Here is a 21,769-nt window from a genome sequence, read left to right on the forward strand (position 1 = left end):
GCTTCCACGTCAGGGTGTTAACAACATGTATTTCTGGAGGCTCAGGGTACTTTCTGCAACCCATTCATACATTTCTATACAATAAATTAGGAATTAGATATTTCCATGATATACTTCAGACAACTGAGATACTCAGCAAATTACCTGTGCTTAACCCATAGTTAAGAACCAACACTAGAGCTGAGGGAAAGAGGAGTGAAAACAAATATGCCACTTCCTTCACTTCAAAAGGGGGGCTTCGTCAGTCTTCCTCAGGCATATATTCCGAAGGCTGGAGTAGGAGATAGTCATGAGGAGGAGGAGGAGAAAGAGGGAGGAGGAAGAGAAAGAGGGAAGTGGAGGAGAAAGTCCACATGAGAGACCAGGGATAATGTAAAATTTAGTTTATTTCCAGGCCAATCCTGTCTAAATGCTCCTTATAAGGAAGTAAATCTTGAGTAGCAAATAAGGTTTTTTTGTTTGTTTGTTGTTTTAAAACACAAATAACGCTAGGGCCAGGATTTGAAAACAACCCCCACCCTCACCCCTGGCCCAAGTCTTCTGAGATAGAATAGTTTACATTTGGAATTAATGGATGAAAAAAAGCATTGTTAAATTTCCAAACAAATTTTTCTTTTGTTGTGAAAGGGTTTCATCTTAGTCTTTCTGACCTCTTCTTTAGTAACAATTTGCTGAATATACCTGTGTGGTAGGCCCTATCCACTTATAGAATGGGGAGCAAGAGCTATTTTTCCCTCTAAAATAAAAATGTGTAAGGAAACAAAGGGCTTAATTTCTGGAAAGATTGACCTTGAGAAGTTCTGGCAGGTAGGACTAAGTTGCAGCTGGAGGGCAGAGTGAGACGCTCAACTGGCAAGGTGGCCCAGAATATGTATGCAATGGCCTCCTCACCCCATCCATCACCAGAACCCAGGCCACGTTCCCCAAGCAACAGGCCTTTCTAGAGAAACTGAGCCTCACTGAAGGAAAGCGGTGGTGCCTGTGCAAACAGAGTTTCCAATCGGCAGTTTGCTGATCGACTCAAGTAAGAGTCAGGCAGCAAAGGGACATCAGACTACGGGGAAAGTCTCCAACATGAAAGAAACCAAAACCAAAACCAAAAGGAAAAAGGAGCTCAGAGGAAGAAGAGAAAAACAACCTGGAGCTCTCATAAAATACTGCACTCAGAGAGAAGGGAGCACTCTGTAGCCATGAAACAAGAATAGGCTATTGAAAAATAAATATAAAGGAACCATCAGATGATGAGAAATAGCTCTTGGAAATTAAAAATATGAGAGCAAAACTTAAAATTTTAATAGGAAAAAAGAAAAAGAAAACAAAAATTTTAATAGATTGGAAGAAAAAATATCAAGAAAATCTCTCCAAAAGTATTAGAAAGATATAGAAAAATGGAAGACAAAGGATGAAAAAAATCCGAGGAATAATTCAAGATGCTCACTGTGTAACTAGTGACCTCTAGAGAAAACAGAGAGGAAAAAATTACCAAAGAATGAATAAAAGGTTAATTTTCCAGAACTGGTAGAAGGATATGGATCTTCACATCGGAAGATGTATCAAGTACCTAGTGAATAAAAATACCCAACCAATCACACTTCCATGAGAATTTAGAAATCCAAGGATAAAAAGATCCTAAAAACTCCTGAAGACAAGACAAAGAAAACAGATATATGTAAAGGCCTGAAATAAGAACAGCAGGAACAGAAATCAGAAGGGACTAGAGTCATACCTTCAAAATCCTGCAAAGAAAATGGTTTTCAGCCCAGAATGCTATAACCTACCCAATCTGCTGTGGTATTAGGATAGAGATGTTGAGAAGTGTACCCCTTCTCAGAAAGCTGGCAGAAGATGAGTGAGGAGACACGGGACAGAAGAGGTAATGGGAGCAGAGTGCAGGGAAAAGTCTGGGATGCCAGTTGTGGAGCAAACCAAACAGCCAGTCAGAGTAAGCAGGAAGAAGGCGGTCCTAGGAAGGCAATCCCTAGAGAAATAACTGCGCTGATTAGCCCGTGTGCTCAACACGGCAGAAAGTTGTATATTAAAAGGCTACTAGAGGGTACAGAAAAAAATACACAGACGCACCCTTTGTTCCCCACCAGAAAACAACACAAAATTATAGTACACTATTTGGCTTAGCAAGGAACAGTATTTACACAGTCATGAAAATATAGATACCAAATACCAAATTAACGAATAATTATGTCAGTATTTTGAGTGGTAAAAAAGCCTAACCTACCAAAACAGAAGTTCAGATGATGTCAAAAAAATTAACACATCAAGAATGTCAATGTAAGATATTTTAAAATATGAAAATAAATACTATAATTTTAAAAGAAACAGAGCACTTGGGAGATGAAGCAGCGTGTGATGTGATAGAAGAATGCTGCTTTTCATTAGAAGCTGATGAGGGCAGCCTAATTTTTAAAATCAGTATGTATCTGGGCGCCTGAGTGGCTCAGTCCTTAAGCTTCTGCCTTCGGCTGAGGTCCAGGAGCCCTCATCGGGCTCCCTGCTCAGCGGGAAGCCTGCTTCTCCCTCTCCCACTCTCCCTGCTTGTGTCCCGCTCTCACTGTCTCTCTCTCTGTCAAATAAATAAATAAAATCTTAAAAAAAAAAAAAAAAATCAGTATGCATCTATCACTCTGATTAAAAAATAACAACATTCAGAGAGTACTCATTATTACTATGTGCCAGGGACTATTTCAAATGCTTTACAGATGACCTCATTTAATCTCCAATCTAACAATTCTTTTAGGTAATACTATTATTACCCCCATTTTAAAGATGAGGAAATTAAAACAGACAGAGGTTGGGTCATTGCCCAGGAGCTCATTGCTAGCAACTGATGGAGCTAGGATTCAAACTCTGGCAGTGTGGACCAGAATCTGGAGATCTTATTAACTATGAAGAAGCCAAGGAAATATAATTTCATAAACTATTTTGGAAAAAGCAGATTTCCACCTATCGATCAACGTAGACAGTCATAACCAATCAGACTAACAGATGAATAAGTGGAAGGCTTTTATTTTCTCATATCTAAAATCCTATATTTTTCTATCAACAATAAAAAACACAGACCAAACAGCAAGAGCAGCAGAAAAGAAAAAGTTGGAAAAAATTGCAGTCACACAAAGTATAGTTAAAAAATGACTAAGTTTCCTTGATATATGAATTTGTTGGAAATCCATTTATCAACAGCCTGTTTCTCTCTAGCAGAGTCCCTCAAGCCGAGAGCCATGTCATTCCCCTTTGACTGATTAATTAGCCAATCAGGGGACATTTTTCATTGTGAGGCATGATGGTTTATTCCAGCTAATGTCTGGTCTCTAATGGCAACATATTAAAGCCAACTCGGCTATTTTAGCCCTGTGGAGTGACCAAAAGGAAGGGACAGAAGATAAATCAAAAGAGCTCCCTTCAGTTTCCCTTCAGTCCTTAACAAAACCCCCAAGGAGCAAATGGCTGGAGGAAAGATCCTCTACCAATAAAGAGAAAAAAACAAAGAAAAGAAAGGTAGAAATGCCCTCAAGCCAAGGGGATCCTTTCCTGTGTCTGAGGAGCAATAATTTATCCTCTGTTGATTAACAGACCACTGATAGAACAGGCACCAAAAAGTCAATATCTAGCTCTTCCTCCTTTTATCAAAACCTGTGCTCAATAGAAAATCAGGCTCTGCAATGTTTCTTACTCACTTGGAATGATTTCACCGGCAGGCTGAATTAGAAGAGGCCGAGAGTCTACGGCCATACCACCCTGACCGCGCCTGATCTCGTCTGATCTCGGAAGCTAAGCAGGGTTGGGCCTGTTTAGTACTTGGAAGGGGGAAGAGGCCGAGAGTAACCTGATCTCAGGCACTTTTCACACTAGGATCTCACTCCAGTCAGGCAGTTGCCCACTCTGCTGCAAGTTCTCCAAGCTTCTCATCCACCCCTATGCCTGTGACAGGCACCAAAGGATAAAGATCTTAGTAGAAGTTCAAATATCAGAGGAATACAAGTTCCTACAGAAGACAGATGTGAATATTCCCATACCCAGGAGACGGGAAGTACTTCTCAAATACGTATAGTATACTGCCTAGCCCGTTGAGCAAGGTGGTTCTAAGCAGCTACTCTTTGCTACTCAATTCCACACGTATGTACATAAAACTATGTGGCTTTCTCACCTCCAACTAGGCCAAAGATTACAAACTAGCAGTCTGTGTCAAATGAGATCACAAACATGTTTTACTTGTCTAGAACAAGATCTACCACCACCACCAATTTCAATATCATCATTATTTTATGAATCTTGGTTACTTTCAGGCAGGATATCAATTTTCCTGATTCCCTGTCATCTTAAAGTCAGACTGCTTACACATTTACAGTCAGATTCCTGGACTCCACTGACATTTGAGTTTGAGACCCAGGATAAGCTAGCAGATAGAAAGAAAAGGCATAGAAAAGAAGATGTACATCATCTATACATCTGTACTACATCAACTGAGGTTTTACCTCAGTTTTTGTTCATTTATTTTAAAGATGTACATCATCTTCTTTTCTATGCCTTGTCCATTCAGAGACTCCTGCCCTTTGTGCCGAGATCAATCATCAGTTCTCTGTAGATTTTTCTGGCATCATGGTAAAAATTAATGATTCTCTGGTCTGTGTTTCCACAATATTTAAAACATACTTCAATAACAGAGTTCAATTCAACAAAAACTTTACTGAGAACCTACTCCATGCCAGGCATGGTTCTAGATGCTAGAGAGTACAAAAATTCCTGCCCTCATGGGGCTTCCAATCCACTCAGGAAAGACAGTAAACAATTTAGTGTATCAGACGGCAGTAACTGCTATGGAGAAGAACAAAGCAAAGGAAAGGGTATAAGAGTGTCAAGGTCTTTTGTTGTTATTGTTTGTGTTTTCAATTATAAATAGGGTGACATTTGTACAACAGTGTGAGAGAGGCAGGGGTAAGCCATTCCACACAGAGGAGCCACCAAGTACTTAAACTTGGGGTGGGAGCATTCCTGAAATACTAGAGGAAGAGCAAGGAAGCCAGTGTGATGAGGACAGAGCGGATACCAAAAACCCAGAAGATGAGGTAGGGCAGTAATGAGTGCGTGTGTCTATGTGTATATGAGAGAGAAAGAGATAGGGCAAGGGTGGGGGGAATACGACATATAGAAGTCCAGGCCATTGTAAAGATTTGCGTTTTATACTTGGCAGGGTTTTGAACAAAGTAGTGCCATGATCTCAATTACATTTTCAAAAGATCACTCAAGCTGCTATAGGAAAAATACACTGTAGAAAAGACTCTTTTACACTCTCCTAAAGAATTTGTTACCTTATATTCAAGATATTTCTATATCTATCTCCTCTAGCAGAGGACCATGAATTCCATGAAGGGGGTCAAGTCCTACTGTCTTTGCAGCTTCAGCAATCAGAGTATAATCAGGACACACTAGGTAAATTTTTATAACCTTTCAAGTTTTTCCAGCTTTTCCATTATTAAATAAGTGCCAACAAACTAGGTGTACTGTGAAAGAGAAGAAACCAGAACTGTACATAACCTGTAACAGGATATCTTTTGTGTTTGGCTTCAAAAGTATTAATAGAAGTAAAGATTGTACTAGGTACAAAGAATCATCTTGGTTCAAATTCAATATCCTTGGTAAACTATTTACTATTTTGTCCTTTCATATCTCCAAGGATGTTACATTGCTCAGATGAACTTCAGTGAAAGTAAAGGGTAGGGTAATGGTCTCCTGGTGCTTCCTAAATGGACTGTCCCTCAATTTTCTTAGATGGCATTTAATTCCACTTGTAAATATCTCCAAGCATTAAGTTTTCTATGACCTCTCTAAGTAATTTGAACTGTACTTTATACAGTTCTTTATATAACTCTTTGAGGAACATTCTTTATATCTAAATCTCTGAAACTCACATTAAAAATCTATTTTCCCTTTCTACTGTTAATGGAATCAGACTAATTTCCACTGTGATGACAGAAACAGTCCTGCTTGATACAGGGGCATAAACTAGATGATCCAAAGAGTCTATTTGTCCTTGAGATCCTATTATCTTTCCATAAACAGATTCTAACAGTACTAAAACACTGAAAATCTTTGGGGAACAGGGACAGCATCAAATACATTTTTGAAACTTATTAAATTCAGTACCATCATCTCCATGAATACTCAATACATGTTGATGATGATAAAGAGGTTTTACCTCAGTCTTTGTTCATTTATTTTAAAGCAATGAATTCTTTACACACTAAGCAAATGCCAATACATCTACCCCAAACTATAGGACATCACATTAGAAGGAAGATTACTGCTTTAGTTATTACTTATAATAAATACTAATTTTTAAAAATTGATATGCTAAGAAATTCACTATAATTGCTATAATGGCAAAACGGCAACAAAAAGCCTCTTTGCTGAAAGACTGTAAAAGGGAGGACTTAGGGCACCTGGGTGACTCAGTTAGTTAAGCAGCTGACTTGTTTTCAGCTCAGGTCATAATCTCAGGGTTGTGAGACTGAGGCCCATATTGGGCTCTGCACTGCATGTGCAGCCTGTTTAGGAGTCTCTCTCTGCCCCACCCCCACCCCGCACACTCTCTCTAAAAAAAGAAAGAAAGAAAGAAAGAAAGGAATTATTGGCAATGAGTAAGTTTAGTCAGTACATTTATATTAATAAATATTGCTCAGCATGTGACTATGCACACATGGATTAAAATTTTCTCATTTCTATGTTAGGTTTATTATTCGCCAGCTTAAATTTGAGTGTGTTAATAATTATAATGATGACAGTGATCTTAGCAGCAACAACTAAGTTATGTTGGGCACTTACTGCATGCTAGAGACTTGCTAATAACTTTACAAGGCTTATTTAATTCTCGCTAGATAATTTATCATCCCCATTTTATGACTGAAGAAGCTAAGGCTCCAAGAGGTTAAATAACTTGCCCCAAATCAGTCTTCACACTCCTCATGGGCTCAAAAGCTGGCTTATCAAATTCTTCAAGTGCCTGCTCCCAACGCCATACTCCACTGAATGAGCCTCCCTTTAGAAGAAGCTAGAGAAATAGAACAATTCATTAGATGACATAATTTCCTCATTCCACTGGTTAAGACAGATCTACCACGTTCACCATCAGTGCACAATCACAGCACCACAGAATGACAGCTCCTTAGAGAGCCATTTCAGTTATCTAGGTAACAAACCACCGCAAAACTTGGCAGCCTAAAACAACAAGCCTTTCCTTATCACACACTATTTCTGTGGGTCAGCAATTCAAAGAAGAGTTTGGCTGGGCGGCTCTGGCTGTGATCGAAAAGTGATTAGAGCTGGCATAGCAATGGTTTGGCCAGGACCTCTTTCTCTTCACAGTCTTGGGGCGCCTGCATAATTCTCTGTGCCATGCTCTCCAAGTGGGCTAGCTTGGGTTTGGGGCCTTCTTACAGCTTAGGGGCTGAAGGCAACTAGACTGCTTAAGTGAAGGTTGAAGCCTTCAAGAGCAAGTATTTTGTCCAGCAAGGCCTCCAAAGTCACACAGCATCCCCCCTGTTACACTCTATCACTAGAAGCAAGTCACAAGCTTGCCCAGATGGAAGGGACTGGGCTCCACTTCCTAATGAGAAAGTTGCAAAGGTCAGTTTGGAAGAGTATATGCCATGGGAAATATCACTGAGGAGAATCTCTGGAAAACAGAATCTAGTAAAGGACATATAATTCAACACTCTCAATTTATAGATAAGAAAATGGAGTTAACAGATAAAGAAGGGACATCCAAGACAGCTAACTTTACCTTGACACTCAAAATTTCTAGTAACTCCTTTTAAGTCTTGAATCTCTAAGACAACTTGCTATTTTACCTCAATATTATTCAATTTATTGCTTCAACACACCAAAGACTTTTCACATTCATCTCCTGGAAACGGAACATAAGTAGATAAAGCCAAAATTGCCCAAGTACAGGAGAATCAAGAAGAGGAACCCAAGTAATGTTCTTTCTTTTGTAGTCTAAGAGCATGTAAAACTTCAAGTACCATTTCAAATGTGAGTATTTCATGTACTCTCTTTACTTCAGAATCAGGGAACCTTAGACTTGGAAGTACTCATATGCGTTTAGTTCAGACTCCTACTCACACCCATCACAAGAATTCCTCACAGAAACACACCACAAGGTCCGTCCTATAGCTGGCCAGCCAATGCTCCTTCCTTTCTCTGAGTAGAAACCTTTCTACATATTTCATCCATCAGTACTAGTTCTTTCTTATGAAGCGTAACAAACAAATCTGTTCCTTTTTTAGAAGATCAGTAAAACCATCTGGACATTCAAAGTCAGGATTTCTCTTTAGGCAAGGCAGGGTTTCTTAATCGCTGATTTGCTAGTTCCTAGGCATAACCTGCTTTCCAGATACTTTGAGGTCCTAGGCCTCAAAGAATAGTTCAAATACAGTCCCCAGTGCAGAAAATGAGCAAAAAGCCTGTTGCCTTTAGCATGCAGGCACACCGTTCTGATATAGCCCAAGCCTGTATGTGGGATAGCTGCCATACTTACATACTCTGGCTTACGTCAAACCGAGGTCAGGTTATAAATCCTCGCCTCTAAGTTAATTCTCATCTGACTACTACCAAATGAGATCTTTCCAGGATTAAATGAGACTTTACATGTCTTCATAAAATTTCATCTATTTAGTTTTGGTTAAATAAAGTGTTTTCCAGCTTAGAGAGATTATTTTGAATCTTGATTCTGTTATCGGTGATCAAAATGATGACGAGAATTACTGAAGTTGTCAATGCTGGCAAAAAAATAAACCTTAGACCTTAAATGTATTATTTGGCCTGTTTGTGGGCTTAGTTTAAATTTATCTCTAACTAAAAGGTTCTTCATTAGAAGACTGCTTTAGGAAATACTAGTCTGGGAAAGCTGCCCAGCTTTTGAATCCTGATGCCCAGATCCAGGGTGAGGAGGTGGGGGCAGAGTGATAGAGCCTGCAGAAAGGGGGAGAGATTCAAATTTAAGAGTTCACATCCAGTAAACCATTTACAAAACTCAACCTAATTCAAGAATATAGGTTATTAACAGGAACATTTAGAACTAAGGAGGAATAGCTTTTGATTCAAGGACATTTCAAGCAAAAATTATCCCAATAACCTTCCCTTATGAGGTAAGGAGGGCAGTTTATAGAGCTAAAACAATGGTCAAAATTACCCCATGAACTCAAAAGAGAGCCAAAAGAGAAGGAAGGGTCTGCTTGGAAGTGAGTATTCAGATTTGACAATCAGTCAGAAATGAGAAAGAAAGGGTATTCGTGATTACTGACAAAAAGGGACATAAGTCATGCTTTGGTTCAAAAGCAAAAGCCATCAGATTATTCAAGCAAAGTAATCATTAACTGGGGTATCCTGGGAGCATACAGGAAATACAAGGTTTCTAATTCAATCAGGTTATAGAGGTGAAGAAATTGACAATTATTTTGCCAAGAGCCTATGCCAGAAACCTGCTGTTTAGAGAAACGAAGTAGGAATGCTGGTAACACAGTCTCAATCCTTGATACGGTTTAGGAGTATTTTCTCTAGTGATAAGGCTGAATCAGGAAACAAGCTGGATAGAGGAAGGAAACTGGGAAGGTGGGGGGAGGGAAAAAATGAGAGAAGCAAAAAAAAAAAAAAAAAAAGGAGGAGTATCAGGAAGTTCAACAAGATAGGAACTAATGGAATTTGTTTTTCAGTGTCTCCAACTCCAACGCACACACCAAGTAAGAAAAGATACACACACACACACACACACACACAAGCACGCACTCCTATCTATAACTCCTGGCAGGCACTGGCCAGCGCAAGTACCTGCTGCAGGTCTCAAGGGGCCCTAGTAATTTCAGTTCAATATATTCGATCATTTCTTTGTCTCCACAGAAAGTGCATACATCTCCAATTTAGGTGTACTCCAATCCTGAGTTATTGTCTTCCTAGTACAAAGATGATGGGGAAAGGAAATGAAGGACTTGGAAATTAAAAATGCACAACCAACCATTCCCACACAGAGCCGTTTATTAAAAGTTTTCTGAGTAATTGGTAGTTTGTGATGATCTTTCACTATGTAAGCAAGTAGTTCTGAATAGCCAGATTCAGATAGGGCACCGGTGCTTCTAGATAGTCTCTGTGGCTGGAGAAAATACTGCGCACCAAGAAAGTCAGAGTATAGTTCCTGGAGACAGGAAGGCTCTGTTCTTCTACACAATACAAGGCTCACTCCTACTACCCTCACAAAGAAAATTTTCATTTTAAGTGATTTTTTTCTTTAGGAAGAGATTTTTTTTAAATTTTAATTTTTATTATTTTTTTAAAGATTTTATTTATTTATTTCACAGAGAGAGACAGCGAGAGAGGGAGCACAAGCAGGGGGAGTGGGAGAGGGAGAAGCAGCCTCCCCGCTGAGCAGGGAGCCCGATGTGGGGCTCGATCCCAGGACCCTGGGATCATGACCTGAGCCGAAGGCAGACGTTTAACGACTAAGCCACCCAGGAGCCCCTTATTTTTATTAATTAATTAATTCATTCATTCATTCATTTATTTATGGCACAGTCCTGGATTTTAATGATTCTTTTCGGATCAAGAACTCCCTGGAAAATCTGATGAAAGTGTTCGACTTATATGTCTACCTACATGTACATATGCCACTAATTCTGCATGCAATTTAGGAGTTTACCAACTCACTATGAGTGTACCCTGACATACTGCCCAAGGAGCTCTCCTATACTGACACAAAATAATTATATCACTTTTTACATATACATCACTTTACAGTTTCATATACTGCTGAAATTACTAAAGTAAATGATTTAATCGATACCTCTGGACTTTAAAGACATCAAACAATCTGATTTCTACAAGGCATTTTCTAAAGATCTGTAAGATAAAAGACATAAAATCTAGCAGGCATTAAGTGCCCAAGGTAGATCATGGAAACTATGATCAGCCCTTAAAACCTCAGTATTGATCATTACTGATGTGAGCTGACTCAGTGTGTAACTGTGAGAGATCAAGGGGTTCATACATATAATATTCAATTTTGAATTAGACAATTCTGTTGACAGCAGTGGCTGCTGAGGTTAGGGATGGTGCAGTGGGGGGTGACTATAACTGGGGATAGTATGAGGGAGATCCTTGTGGTGAGGGAATAGTTCTGTAATTAACTGAGACAGTGGTTACAGGATCCACAAATGTCATAAAGTGGCACAGAACTACACACATGGATTGTACCAATGTCAATTTCCCGGTTTTCATATCGTGTGACAGTTATGTAAGATGTAACCACTGGGATAACTGGGTGAAGGGTACAAGGAACCCCTCTGAACTCTTTGCCACTTCCTTTTCATCTGTAATTACTTCAAAATAAAAAGTTTTAGGGGCGCCTGGGTGGCTCAGTTGGTTAAGCGTCTGCCTCTGGCTCAGGTCGTGGTCCCAGGGTCCTGGGATGGAGCCCCGCACCGGGCTCCCTACTCTATGGGGAGCCTGCTTCTCCCTCTCCCTCTGCCCACTTCTCCCTCTGTTTGTGTTCTCTCTCTGTCAAATAAATAAAATCTTAAAAAAAAAAAAGTTTTAAAGCAAAAAAAGGCCAAAAAAAAAAATCTGTTATTAATCAAGGGTTGCAGCTATTTCTTGGATATAAATGTATTCAGATTCTTCAATTTATATGAGAGACCAGAAAATGCACACATAACACAGCATCTATGCTCCAGAAACTCAAACTAGGTCTTTCTTAATTCAGTTCCAACAGCAAAATAAAATTGTTCCCACAGCTGGCCCAGGCATTTGTAATATGCTTCTGAACCCATCAGAGTTCAGTTCTGCCTGAAGGCAAGGTAGTGACGTTTTGAAAGTTGAACCACTATTTTCAGCAAAATGAGAGTAAAAGTCAACCAGTTTCCCACAAAATTATGATAAAGTATTAACTACTTATGCCTTTGACAAAATATCAAAGAAAACTTCTAAGGCATAACTAAAATCATTTAAATGTAGATATTTATTTATTTGCAAAAAAGTTAATTAATATTATGGTACAGGGGAAAGGACAATGACTCTGGAGTCAGAGGGACCTGGGTTTAAATCCCATTCGTGCCACCTTGGACCTTCGTAACAAATCCTTCTGAGTGTTGGTTCCCTCATTGCTAAAAAGGTGATGATAATGCCTACTTCACAGGACTGTTTTGGGGATAAGTGAAATACTATCCTAAGTGGCCAGCACTGTGTCTGGCACACAGATACTTCATAAGGTTGTGGTTTCATTTCTATCTTTACAACAGTCAGGGGTTGTAGAAATTAGTAAGTTCGGCTTTAACTCGAGAGGTAGGATGTTGCCCAAGCTAGATGTGGCCAATGCCCAAGGTTCTTTAAATCTAGATGCAAAGACAAGAGCAATATCAGCACCTTATCCAGAGCACCCACAGAGAATTACTACGTTAACATTCGATACTGCCATGATGTCTAGGATTCTTCAGGTATTTGACCTCCAGCAGCACCTTTACCTTGTCAATGCCAAATATAAACTCGGGCCAATGTTGCTACGGGGGCCAGGGGAGTAAAAACGAAGTGATACTCCTTCCAGCTGCAAACAGAAGCCAAAAGAGGTTGTATTTTCAAACAAATCTGGTCAAAGGCCTCCTGCCCTTGGCTTTAAGGACTGTTGTAACTCATACAGTAAGGTAGCATAGCAACAATTTATTCAGGGAAGGTACAGGTGTGCCTCAACGAGAGCTAACTCTGTATGTGAAAATCCACATGTATCTAAAACTTAAATTTAAAGGTGACTCTGCTTTACAGAGAGAAGCAAACCAGGAAACAGACTCGCAGCTACAGAGAACAAACTGATGGGCACCAGGGCAGGGGGCTGCGGGTGGATGGGTGAAATAGGTGATGGGGATCAAGGAGTGCCTTTGTGGTAAGTACCAGGTGCTGTACTGAAGTGTTAAATCACTATATTTTACACCAAACCACTATTCCACTGCATGCTAACTGGCATTTAAATAAAAACTAAAAAAACAAAGCAACTCTGCCTTACAGAAATACTTTTTACTTGGTGTCTTACCATGTGATTAGGTTCCACTGCCCTCCGTCTTCTACGCACATGGAGCCGTGTACTAGACTATTAGAAAGAGGCCCCGTCGACTCATGTGGTGCTCGCAGCAGTGGGGCAGCAGCATCAGCATCACCTGGGAGCTTCTCAGAAATGCAGGCTCCTGCGCCCCACCCTCCCCTCAAGAACTGGAATCTGCAGCTTAACACAATTCCTAGATGATCTGTGTACGTGTTAAGATTTCAGAAGCCCTGTCCTAGGCAGTATTTGTCACCCTAAAGCCAGCAGCTCTCCCAAATGTTACATTATCAGGGCGTCTACTAGTGGCTCTCAATCCTTACTCCTAATAATCACCCGAGGTGGCTGGGTAGGCTTTATTTTAAATTAAAACTATTTTTCCGGACCCTGACCCCAAATTTGGATTTAACTGGGCTGGGTTGGCACCCTGGCATTAGCACTTTTCTTAAAGCTCCTTAAGTGACTGCGTGCAAATGCTGTTGAGAATCACTGCTACAGACCAAGTACTGCACCCTGGTATAATATTGCCTCACCAAACAATCAGGATTTTAAATGCATCAACAAGAGGAAAACCTTAAGCTTGAATGAGAGATTAAGAAGTGCTTGGGTATAAATCTTAAAAAAAACACAGTATTATATCAAGGCTGGTCTTCTCCACACCAACTGCACTGAAATAGATTTTCCCTGGGCTAGTCCCTCAAATACAGGCTCACATCAACATGGTCATGAATGACTACACCACCAAAAAGCCAAGTCGTGCTGGACAGTGTTGAAAAACTTCATGGCACCTAACATCAGGACTTACTGACAGACATCTGTCAGAGGATTAGAAACCTCTAATCTCCTGTAACAAAAGGCTTTCCTGTGCTTACCACGTACGTTCTTTTAAAGTTCTAGCAAAAGCCCATAAATAATACTTCCTTCCCTCATCTGTTCAACTGTAACATTTCAAAGAGAGTACTAGAAAAGACCAGGGTCGCAGGCAGTAGGGGCTGGCAGCAGGGAGAAAAAAGAGGGTCAAGTAACCCAAGAAAACAAGGATTTGGAAATGTCAGCACAGTGGGAATGCAAGATTGAGAGAGCTGGAACAGAAAGGTTACCGTCAGAGATCCGGGGTGGACCATGGGGCTGCTGCAAAGGCTCAAGGTGTGGGCACGGGAGGGGGTAGCTAGGGCAGAGAGGAGGTGATAGAACATCCGTGAGGATACTAAATTACTGAGGATGATCAAAGGAGAGTGACTCAAGAGAAAGACTCAGGTAAGGCAGATGCAAAGTCTTGAGTGAACAAGGCAGATAGCCTGATCCAATCCAGGTCACACAGTAACCACTGAGGGGGAGAGGTGTGACCAGAAGTAGGGTTGTCTGATGATCCTCAGCTCTTTCCAACAGCCTCCCTGTGAATGAAGCCTCCAGTGATGTCAGAACACCTCCTCCCTAATTACCCACCTGCTTTTGACATGACTCAGCAGAGACCTACAGACACCACCCCTCGGCGAGCCAATGGGGCCCAGGCCTGCTTTCTCAGTCCTCACCACTAAAGGTATAGGGGCAGAAAAGTGCTGAAAGACGGAATTTATTCCCAACCCGCAGAGGAAATCACCCAGCACAATTTCTAATAACTAGAGTCTTTGAAAATAATATTAAGTAGCAAATAGCTACTGCCCTGGAAAAATTCCTGTAGGTCTGGAGAAATATCAGAAATAAATGACATGGGCGCCTGGGTGGCTCAGTTGGTTAAGTGACTGCCTTCGGCTCAGGTCATGATCCCGGAGTCCTGGGATCGAGTCCCACATCGGGCTCCCTGCTCAGCAGGGAGTCTGCTTCTCCCTCTGACCCTCCCCCCTCTCATGCTCTCTCTATCTCATTCTCTCTCGCAAATAAATAAATAAAATTAAAAAAAAAAAAAAAAGAAAGAAATGACACAAGTCTTTTTTGTTCTGTCGTCACCAAGGGCCTTGGTTAGAAGCCAATAAAGAAACTATAAGGCGGACATATCAGATTAGTTGAGTAATAGCTATAGTAACCATACTGCAGATTTTTGGAGACAACACCAATTTCAAATTTTTATCCCTTCATCTCCAGAAACCCGTATTTCAAAACTTCGATTTTGACATCCAAATCCAGGACCGTCTCTTACCTTGGAAATGGCACAAAAAACTTGTGCTGTATTACACAGCCCAATTAACTAATGAAGACTCTGAATTATGGACTCATCCCATTTAGGGTACAGTTTAGTCACCCTATTCCTATCTAGTTTTGAAACAAACAAACATTGTACAATGGAAGAAATACTACATCCAAATCCCTTACAGATTCTCGGTGATGATCCAACACTTTAAAAATGCTTTTAAAAGGCAATAGACCAGGGGGCAACTGGGTGGCTCCCACTCCCCCTGCTTGTGTTCCTGCCCTTGCTAGCTCTCTCTCTCTGTCAAATAAATAAATAAAATCTTTAAAAAAAAAAAAAAAAAAGGCGGGGCGCCTGGGTGGCTCAGTTGGTTAAGCAACTGCCTTCGGCTCAGGTCATGATTCTGGAGTCCCTGGATAGAGTCCCGCATCGGGCTTCCTGCTCGGCACAGAGTCTGCTTCGTCCTCTGACCCTATCCCCTCTCAGGTGTTCTCTCTCTCTCATTCTCTCTCTCTCAAATAAATAAATAAAATCTTTTTTTAAAAAAAAGGCAATAGACCAGAACAGGACTACATACATGATACTGTTTCTCCCCAAGCCATATCCCAAACAATTATGCAGTCCAAGCAGAGCAAACAGAACCACTGCAAGCAACCACCCTCTCTCCTGGCATGGGAGAGACATCTTCACCCTTGAATATACCAGCAAAGACATTCCTCCCCGAGTTTATTCTAGTCCTCACACAAGGGAAAAAGCAGGTAACACATATCCTTTTTCAGAATCCTTGTAAAGCATATTATCTTCCAACTATTATTATTAAGAGGATCACATTTACCCTTTGTATGAAGCCTCTCAAATTTTTCTTTTGATAGGTTTATCTAAAGAGTACTACCAGTAATAGATATAAATAGTTCTACACACAGCAGAAAATCAAGCAGTGTTGAAACAGAACAGTTATCAACTGTATGTGGCTTAATACCTCAGGAGTCTTCTTACTCTGTCTTTTCCCAAAAATGCAGTCAAGATCTGTTTTGCTCCGAGATGATAGATCCTTCCCTAGGAAAACAACATGGTGCTTTTCAGTAATACCATTCTTTCTAAAATAAGGAACATGAATATAAACTATGACAATCCTGAAAGCAAAATGGGTTTTGGAAAAGAAACAATTTTGTAAACTATTGGCATTCTGTCTCCCCTTCACAGACTACAACTCCTTAATTAACAAAATTAATTAAATTCAAAATCACTTAAAAATCAAGTAAGTGTTTTAGAACCAGAACCCTTGACATTCCCTCAATCGTAGAAACAATCAAGAGCATGTAGCATGAGAGGAAAACTGAATTTGAAAGCGAGCTCTTCTACTGGTATGCCTTCAAGGCATGATTTCTGGGTCTCTGAGTTCCCCATTTATAAAAGAGATATTATTTATTTCAAGGAGATGTGAGTTATTAGGATTATGAAATGCACACAAAAATGCTGCTAGCTACACAGCTTTTAAACACACATGAATGAGGGCACACTGTATTTGACACATAGGAGCTCAATAATTACTGAATGAATGAAAGTTTTAAAAGAATATATGCAAATAAAAATGACTATATTAGGATGAAAGGATTTCAGATTTTTCACTTTAAAATGTTCTTTACTGTTATAGCTCTACCATCTTTAAGTAAAGGGATACAGAATAAGAGCAGGAAATTAAATGGCTTCTGGCAAAGCACTGTCCAAAGGATCCACGATTCTTATTAAAAACACTAAACCCTTTCACTTAATTTCAAACCCACAAACCAACTAATTTAAAATTCACTTCTTTGGAATTTCCACTTCTATCAATAATACTCCGTGAGCAGTCAACCAAATCTATTCCCATTTGTCAACTACATGGTAAATGCATTTTAAAAAGTAACTGCTACATGTAAAGCCTTGAGGCTCTGGGGGAGTGAGGCTCTGGGTCAGACACAGGAATTTGTGCTTTGAGTAGGAAGCCTGAGTTCCAATGTCACAGACTCACTTGTCTTCTTAGTTTCCTGTAGCAAACTGACTTGGCAAAGTAATGGCATGACCCAGAAGGTTCTAGTTCACTGACTATCACTGGGGCATTCAAATATGATATTGCTCAGTGACTCCATGAAATTAAAAAACAAAACACCCTTCGATTTAATGCGAAGCCAGGCACTATAACCAGTTTCATAGGCAGCAGTACTAGATTCAATGGTCCAGTCAGTACGACCTGTTCCTATCAGGAAGGACATGCTCCTCTGTGGCTCTGTGCTACTCTCTCCTTTCTCCCTGAGCTAGAAACAAAGCTTTCCTGGTTCTGATTATTAAGCAGACCCAGACAAAAGACCCCAAATGAAATCTCCTTAGGAACAAAAGGAAACATATCCCAGACAGGAACTCAGAAAATGAACCTGAAAAGTGGGGAATAAAATTGGTCACGGTGGGGAGAAGTGGACAAACCCTCAGGAGGTCTAGAGATCTATTCTTAGCTTTGTCATCGGCATAACCCATTTTGCACTGCGAGCACATTCAGGATGGCAGTTTCTATTTCAGAAAAAGGAGTTCTACTTAGTTCAAAATATGTATCGGCCATCTTTCCCTTCTTCTGGAATGGAACAGATACCCTCAAAGAAATGCAAATTAAGATCTCTTTTACAGGAACTCAATCAAAAGGAATGCTTCAGGGATTAAGGAAGGGAGGGTACATGCAAGGTCGCAATTCTAGAACAGATGTCAAACTATGAACACGCAGAGATTGAAAACAAATCTAAACATCACAGGAAAAACTGCCAAGCTGGGAGAGAGAGTAAGCTGTACCAATGAAGGTGCAAGTGTTTCTAAGGTTTTGGTGATAGATTCTTGTATCAGAAATTTTTATCCTTTAGCAAAGTTCACTTAAGTAAGTGTAGAAACCAGGACTGTTACAGGCCTTGCTCTGGATTTGATCTGGAAAACAAAACACAGAGAAGAATTAAGAGTCAGAGACCAACGGGAAGGAACTTAAAGATAGATCAAAATGTGAAGATGGAAGTGATACTGAAACAGTTGTTAGTTAATGGTCCTGGTTGAATAGCTTATAAATGTTATAAAATCATGGCCACTTTTGAATAAAACATATATTTATTAAAACTGAGCTTGAAAGCTTACTGGTCTCAGTTCTGAATTAAGGTCAACTAACAGCAAATACTGTTGATAAACTTAGATGTTAGGGAAAATGACAATCAAAAACTCAACAGAATAAGAATTGTATATTATCTGTCTGGGTTTGGTTCATCTGTTAGTCTTAATTTGGCCATAACATTTTGAGAACCAGGGACAACGGTTTCCAGCAGCCAAGCTGATGTAACTATGTCCATAAAAGGATGAGCAGGTACTTTAGAGAAGAGTTCTTTATGATCTTTTTAGCTGTTTTTCTAAGAGTCATGATTATCCAGTCCATCAGAGTGGCAAAGGAAGGGAGGGAGGCTACCACTATGGCCAGGTACACCCACGACACCAAGAAGTCCACATGGGAAGCAAATGAAACTACAAAAAATAAGTGTCAGAATTTTAGAAGCACAGAGATTTGGAGCCTCTTACTTTAAGGGAAGTAAAAGGGAAAACATGGTATTACAGCACCGTATTAGAACAAAGCCTGAAAAAAACCTGAGCTTTCTACTCAGAGTAAAAGGGTGACGGCCAGGAAAAGCACAGTAGGAGAAATACGTTTGTTAAAATTAAAAACAAAACAAAACAATTCAGGTGTATGTAGTTAGCTTCACTTGCTTGGAAAATTCATTTGCATCCCCCAGTCAAGAAGGATACAACACATATTGTATTTTGATTTTTGTTTTTAATGAAAATATATGGGACGGATAATAAGCTGGGACCAAGAGATTACGGCGGTGGCACTGAAAGGGTGACGTCGGAGCACCAGGCAAGCTGCAGGACTCGGAGTGGGGGATGAAGTAAGTGACACCTGCACAACCAGTAAGAGCCAGAATTTTTTCCCAGCCTGCAGCGCTATTTTAGATTTAAGTGGCAAAAGAATCCGAAGAGGAAACCTGCTGCCCACCACTAGCAGAGTCCATCACTAGCAGAGTCCGCTGCCCCGCTGTGGGGAGGAGGGGAGCGAGCTAGGAGGACCACAGTCTGTGGGTCCAGCCTAACGAGCCAGCCACCAGGTGTGTTGTCCAGGCAGTTTTCTCATTTAAGAAGCAAATACTGCAAATGGTCACGGGAGTAAAAAGTCTGAGTAAGATTACCAGGCTGAAGCTGCGCAACCACAGTTCATGCCCCGTTCTTCCACTCACTGCACAACTGACGGGAGGAAGAAAGCAATGCTCTCTTGGTAACTTCGCACTGTGTATGTGAAAAGCTTTAAAAATGGTTTTGTGGAGTTTGCTCTTTTCCCTGTTTTTCCTCTCCACAGATGGGACTCGACAAACATTTTTTGAATTGAAAGAAACTGCATGCGGGGCGCCTGGGTAGCTCAGTCGTTAAGCGTCTGCCTTCGGCTCAGGTCATGATTCCAGGGTCCTGGGATCGAGCCCCACATCGGGCTCCCGGCTCAGCGGGGAGCCTGCTTCTCCCTCTGCCCCTCCCTCTGCCCCTCCCCCTGCTCGTGTTCCCTCTCTCGCTGTGTCTCTCTCTGTCAAATAAATAAAATCTTTAAAAAAAAAAAAAAGAAACTGCATGGAAGTTAGGCTTTTAAACAAACATTGATGATATGAACTTTTGAATTAGATAATATTAATTGTTTCAAATTAAAATCATAAATTTGGGACTCGAGGAAGGAGTAAGTATGTATCTCAACGAAAATGATATGGCCAATATTTAGGCGGTAGCAAATTTTACAATGCTGCCTGCTGCTGGAATCCCACTAAAGTCTAATTTTTGTCTTCACTCTTTCCACCAAGCTATGTAAAATGCCCTCTTCCCATGTTTTAGTCTCTGGACCACATGATACAGCATGAATCATCCTCATTGAATAAGCGAATTAGTTATGTTCACTAGGAGCCTACCCGCGAGCTAAAATACTTATCATCCATTATGTTGAACAATCAAAAGTTCCATAAAATGGGTCATTTCTGAAAAGTCGTAAAATGTGACCTACTTTAGAACTCAATAATGACTTAAAAATCTTTCCTCATGTTGTAACAGTGGAAGCAGAGTCTGGAAGAAAGTAAGTGCTAAAGTGATCTGTGTGAGAGGGTAATGCAGCACCCAGGATCCCTGTGATCTAAGATCATCCACCTTAGAGATGACTTAAGGTTTATCATTCATATTCAGGGACAACAGCTGCTCTGCAAGGAAAGACTTCTTTTACTAAATGAAAGAACTCTAAGATATGCTTTCACCGTGGCTTGTTAGGATGGATAGTAAATAATTATTTTCTTGACTACCTGGATTTCGGCCTCCTTTTTCCCACCTTTTCCACTCACTCCCTAAACTGCCTTTCCTCTATTTTTTCCCAATCTCCTCTGCTTCCTTCCTGACAATATATCTTGAACCCTCTTCCCTGTATACCAATGCCCCCCTTCTCTCCAGGCAAGGCTAATACTAATAAATCAGCAAACCTCATTCTGAGAAAGTGAAGGCACAACACACCAAGCAGGTTGACAGGGTCACCTGGCAAGGGAGTGGCTTAACTAGAAATAGAAAGCAGATACTCCCAGCATCCATCAGATTAAAGTAGATTACAGAGGTTTATCCCGGCTGCAGCAAATGCTTCAGGTGAAATGATGCATACAGTTAGGTACTAAAGGAAAACTAGATTTGCTAACGTGAAAGCTTCAAAGGCTGCCCTACCATCTAAAAGTTACAGGCCACTTTTAATGTCATTCATTTGCTCAGCATCTTTCTGCTATATCTCTCTTTTTTCCTTTAGGTTCTAATGAAAAAAGACTGGTTATAAAGTGGCAAATTTAGCCTCCCCTTACAAAGACTGAGGAACCAACAGGGGCTGTCTTCTGTTCTGCAGCAGGTCAGGAGTGGAGAGAAGCCCTGATCAGAAACCATACAGGAAAACAACAAAGAAGGTTCTAGCTTGAGAGAAAGAAGAGGGGATAGCGTGAAGAGCCACACAAAAAGCACACCGGCTGGGAGAGGGAAGCAGGAAAAGCCCATCTCTCCTTGTACACATTCCCGAAGCTATTTGGCTCCCACTAACTCTGCCACAGGCTCCCACTTAAACCAACCCCAGACCTACCTTTCGGGGTGCTGGCCCCAAATGAGAACCACCATTAATAGTTAGAGTAGTGGGAATTCCAGCTCCCACTACTATTCAGGCAAGTTCTAGGAGTCAGGGAATTCCCAAACATGCCAACTAGACTAAAGCAAAGGGATGTGTGTTTCCTGGTATAGCGAGGTAGAAAGGTACATCCAATCTCCCATAGGAAGAAGGATCATATGGTGACTAGACTATCACAACAGGATTACATTCACATTTATAACTTAAGTACAGTATGTAATAAATAGGCTTTTGTACCTGGAAAGTGTACTTAATGCACAATACTGTTCTATGGGAAAATATTTGGGGAAGTTGAGGAGTTTTAAGTTAAATTGTTTCTTACCAA

General features: G+C 40.5%; 1 protein-coding gene across 4 annotated transcripts in view; it reads right to left on the reverse strand.

Moving 5' to 3' along the window:
* Positions 1-21,769, reverse strand: part of PINX1 (PIN2 (TERF1) interacting telomerase inhibitor 1) — a 118,198-nt gene that overhangs the window by 41,558 nt on the left and 54,871 nt on the right. For all 4 annotated transcript variants that reach the window (XM_035022665.1, XM_035022661.1, XM_035022664.1 and 1 more), the window contains exon 6: positions 16,192-16,268. In XM_035022665.1, the coding sequence (XP_034878556.1) occupies positions 16,192-16,268 (77 nt within the window). The remainder of the gene's footprint in view (positions 1-16,191; positions 16,269-21,769) is intronic.

Source organism: Mirounga leonina, unplaced genomic scaffold, assembly GCF_011800145.1.
Source record: "Mirounga leonina isolate KUSES-001 unplaced genomic scaffold, KU_Mleo_1.0 Mir_176, whole genome shotgun sequence".
In the NCBI taxonomy this organism is placed as follows: domain Eukaryota; kingdom Metazoa; phylum Chordata; class Mammalia; order Carnivora; family Phocidae; genus Mirounga; species Mirounga leonina.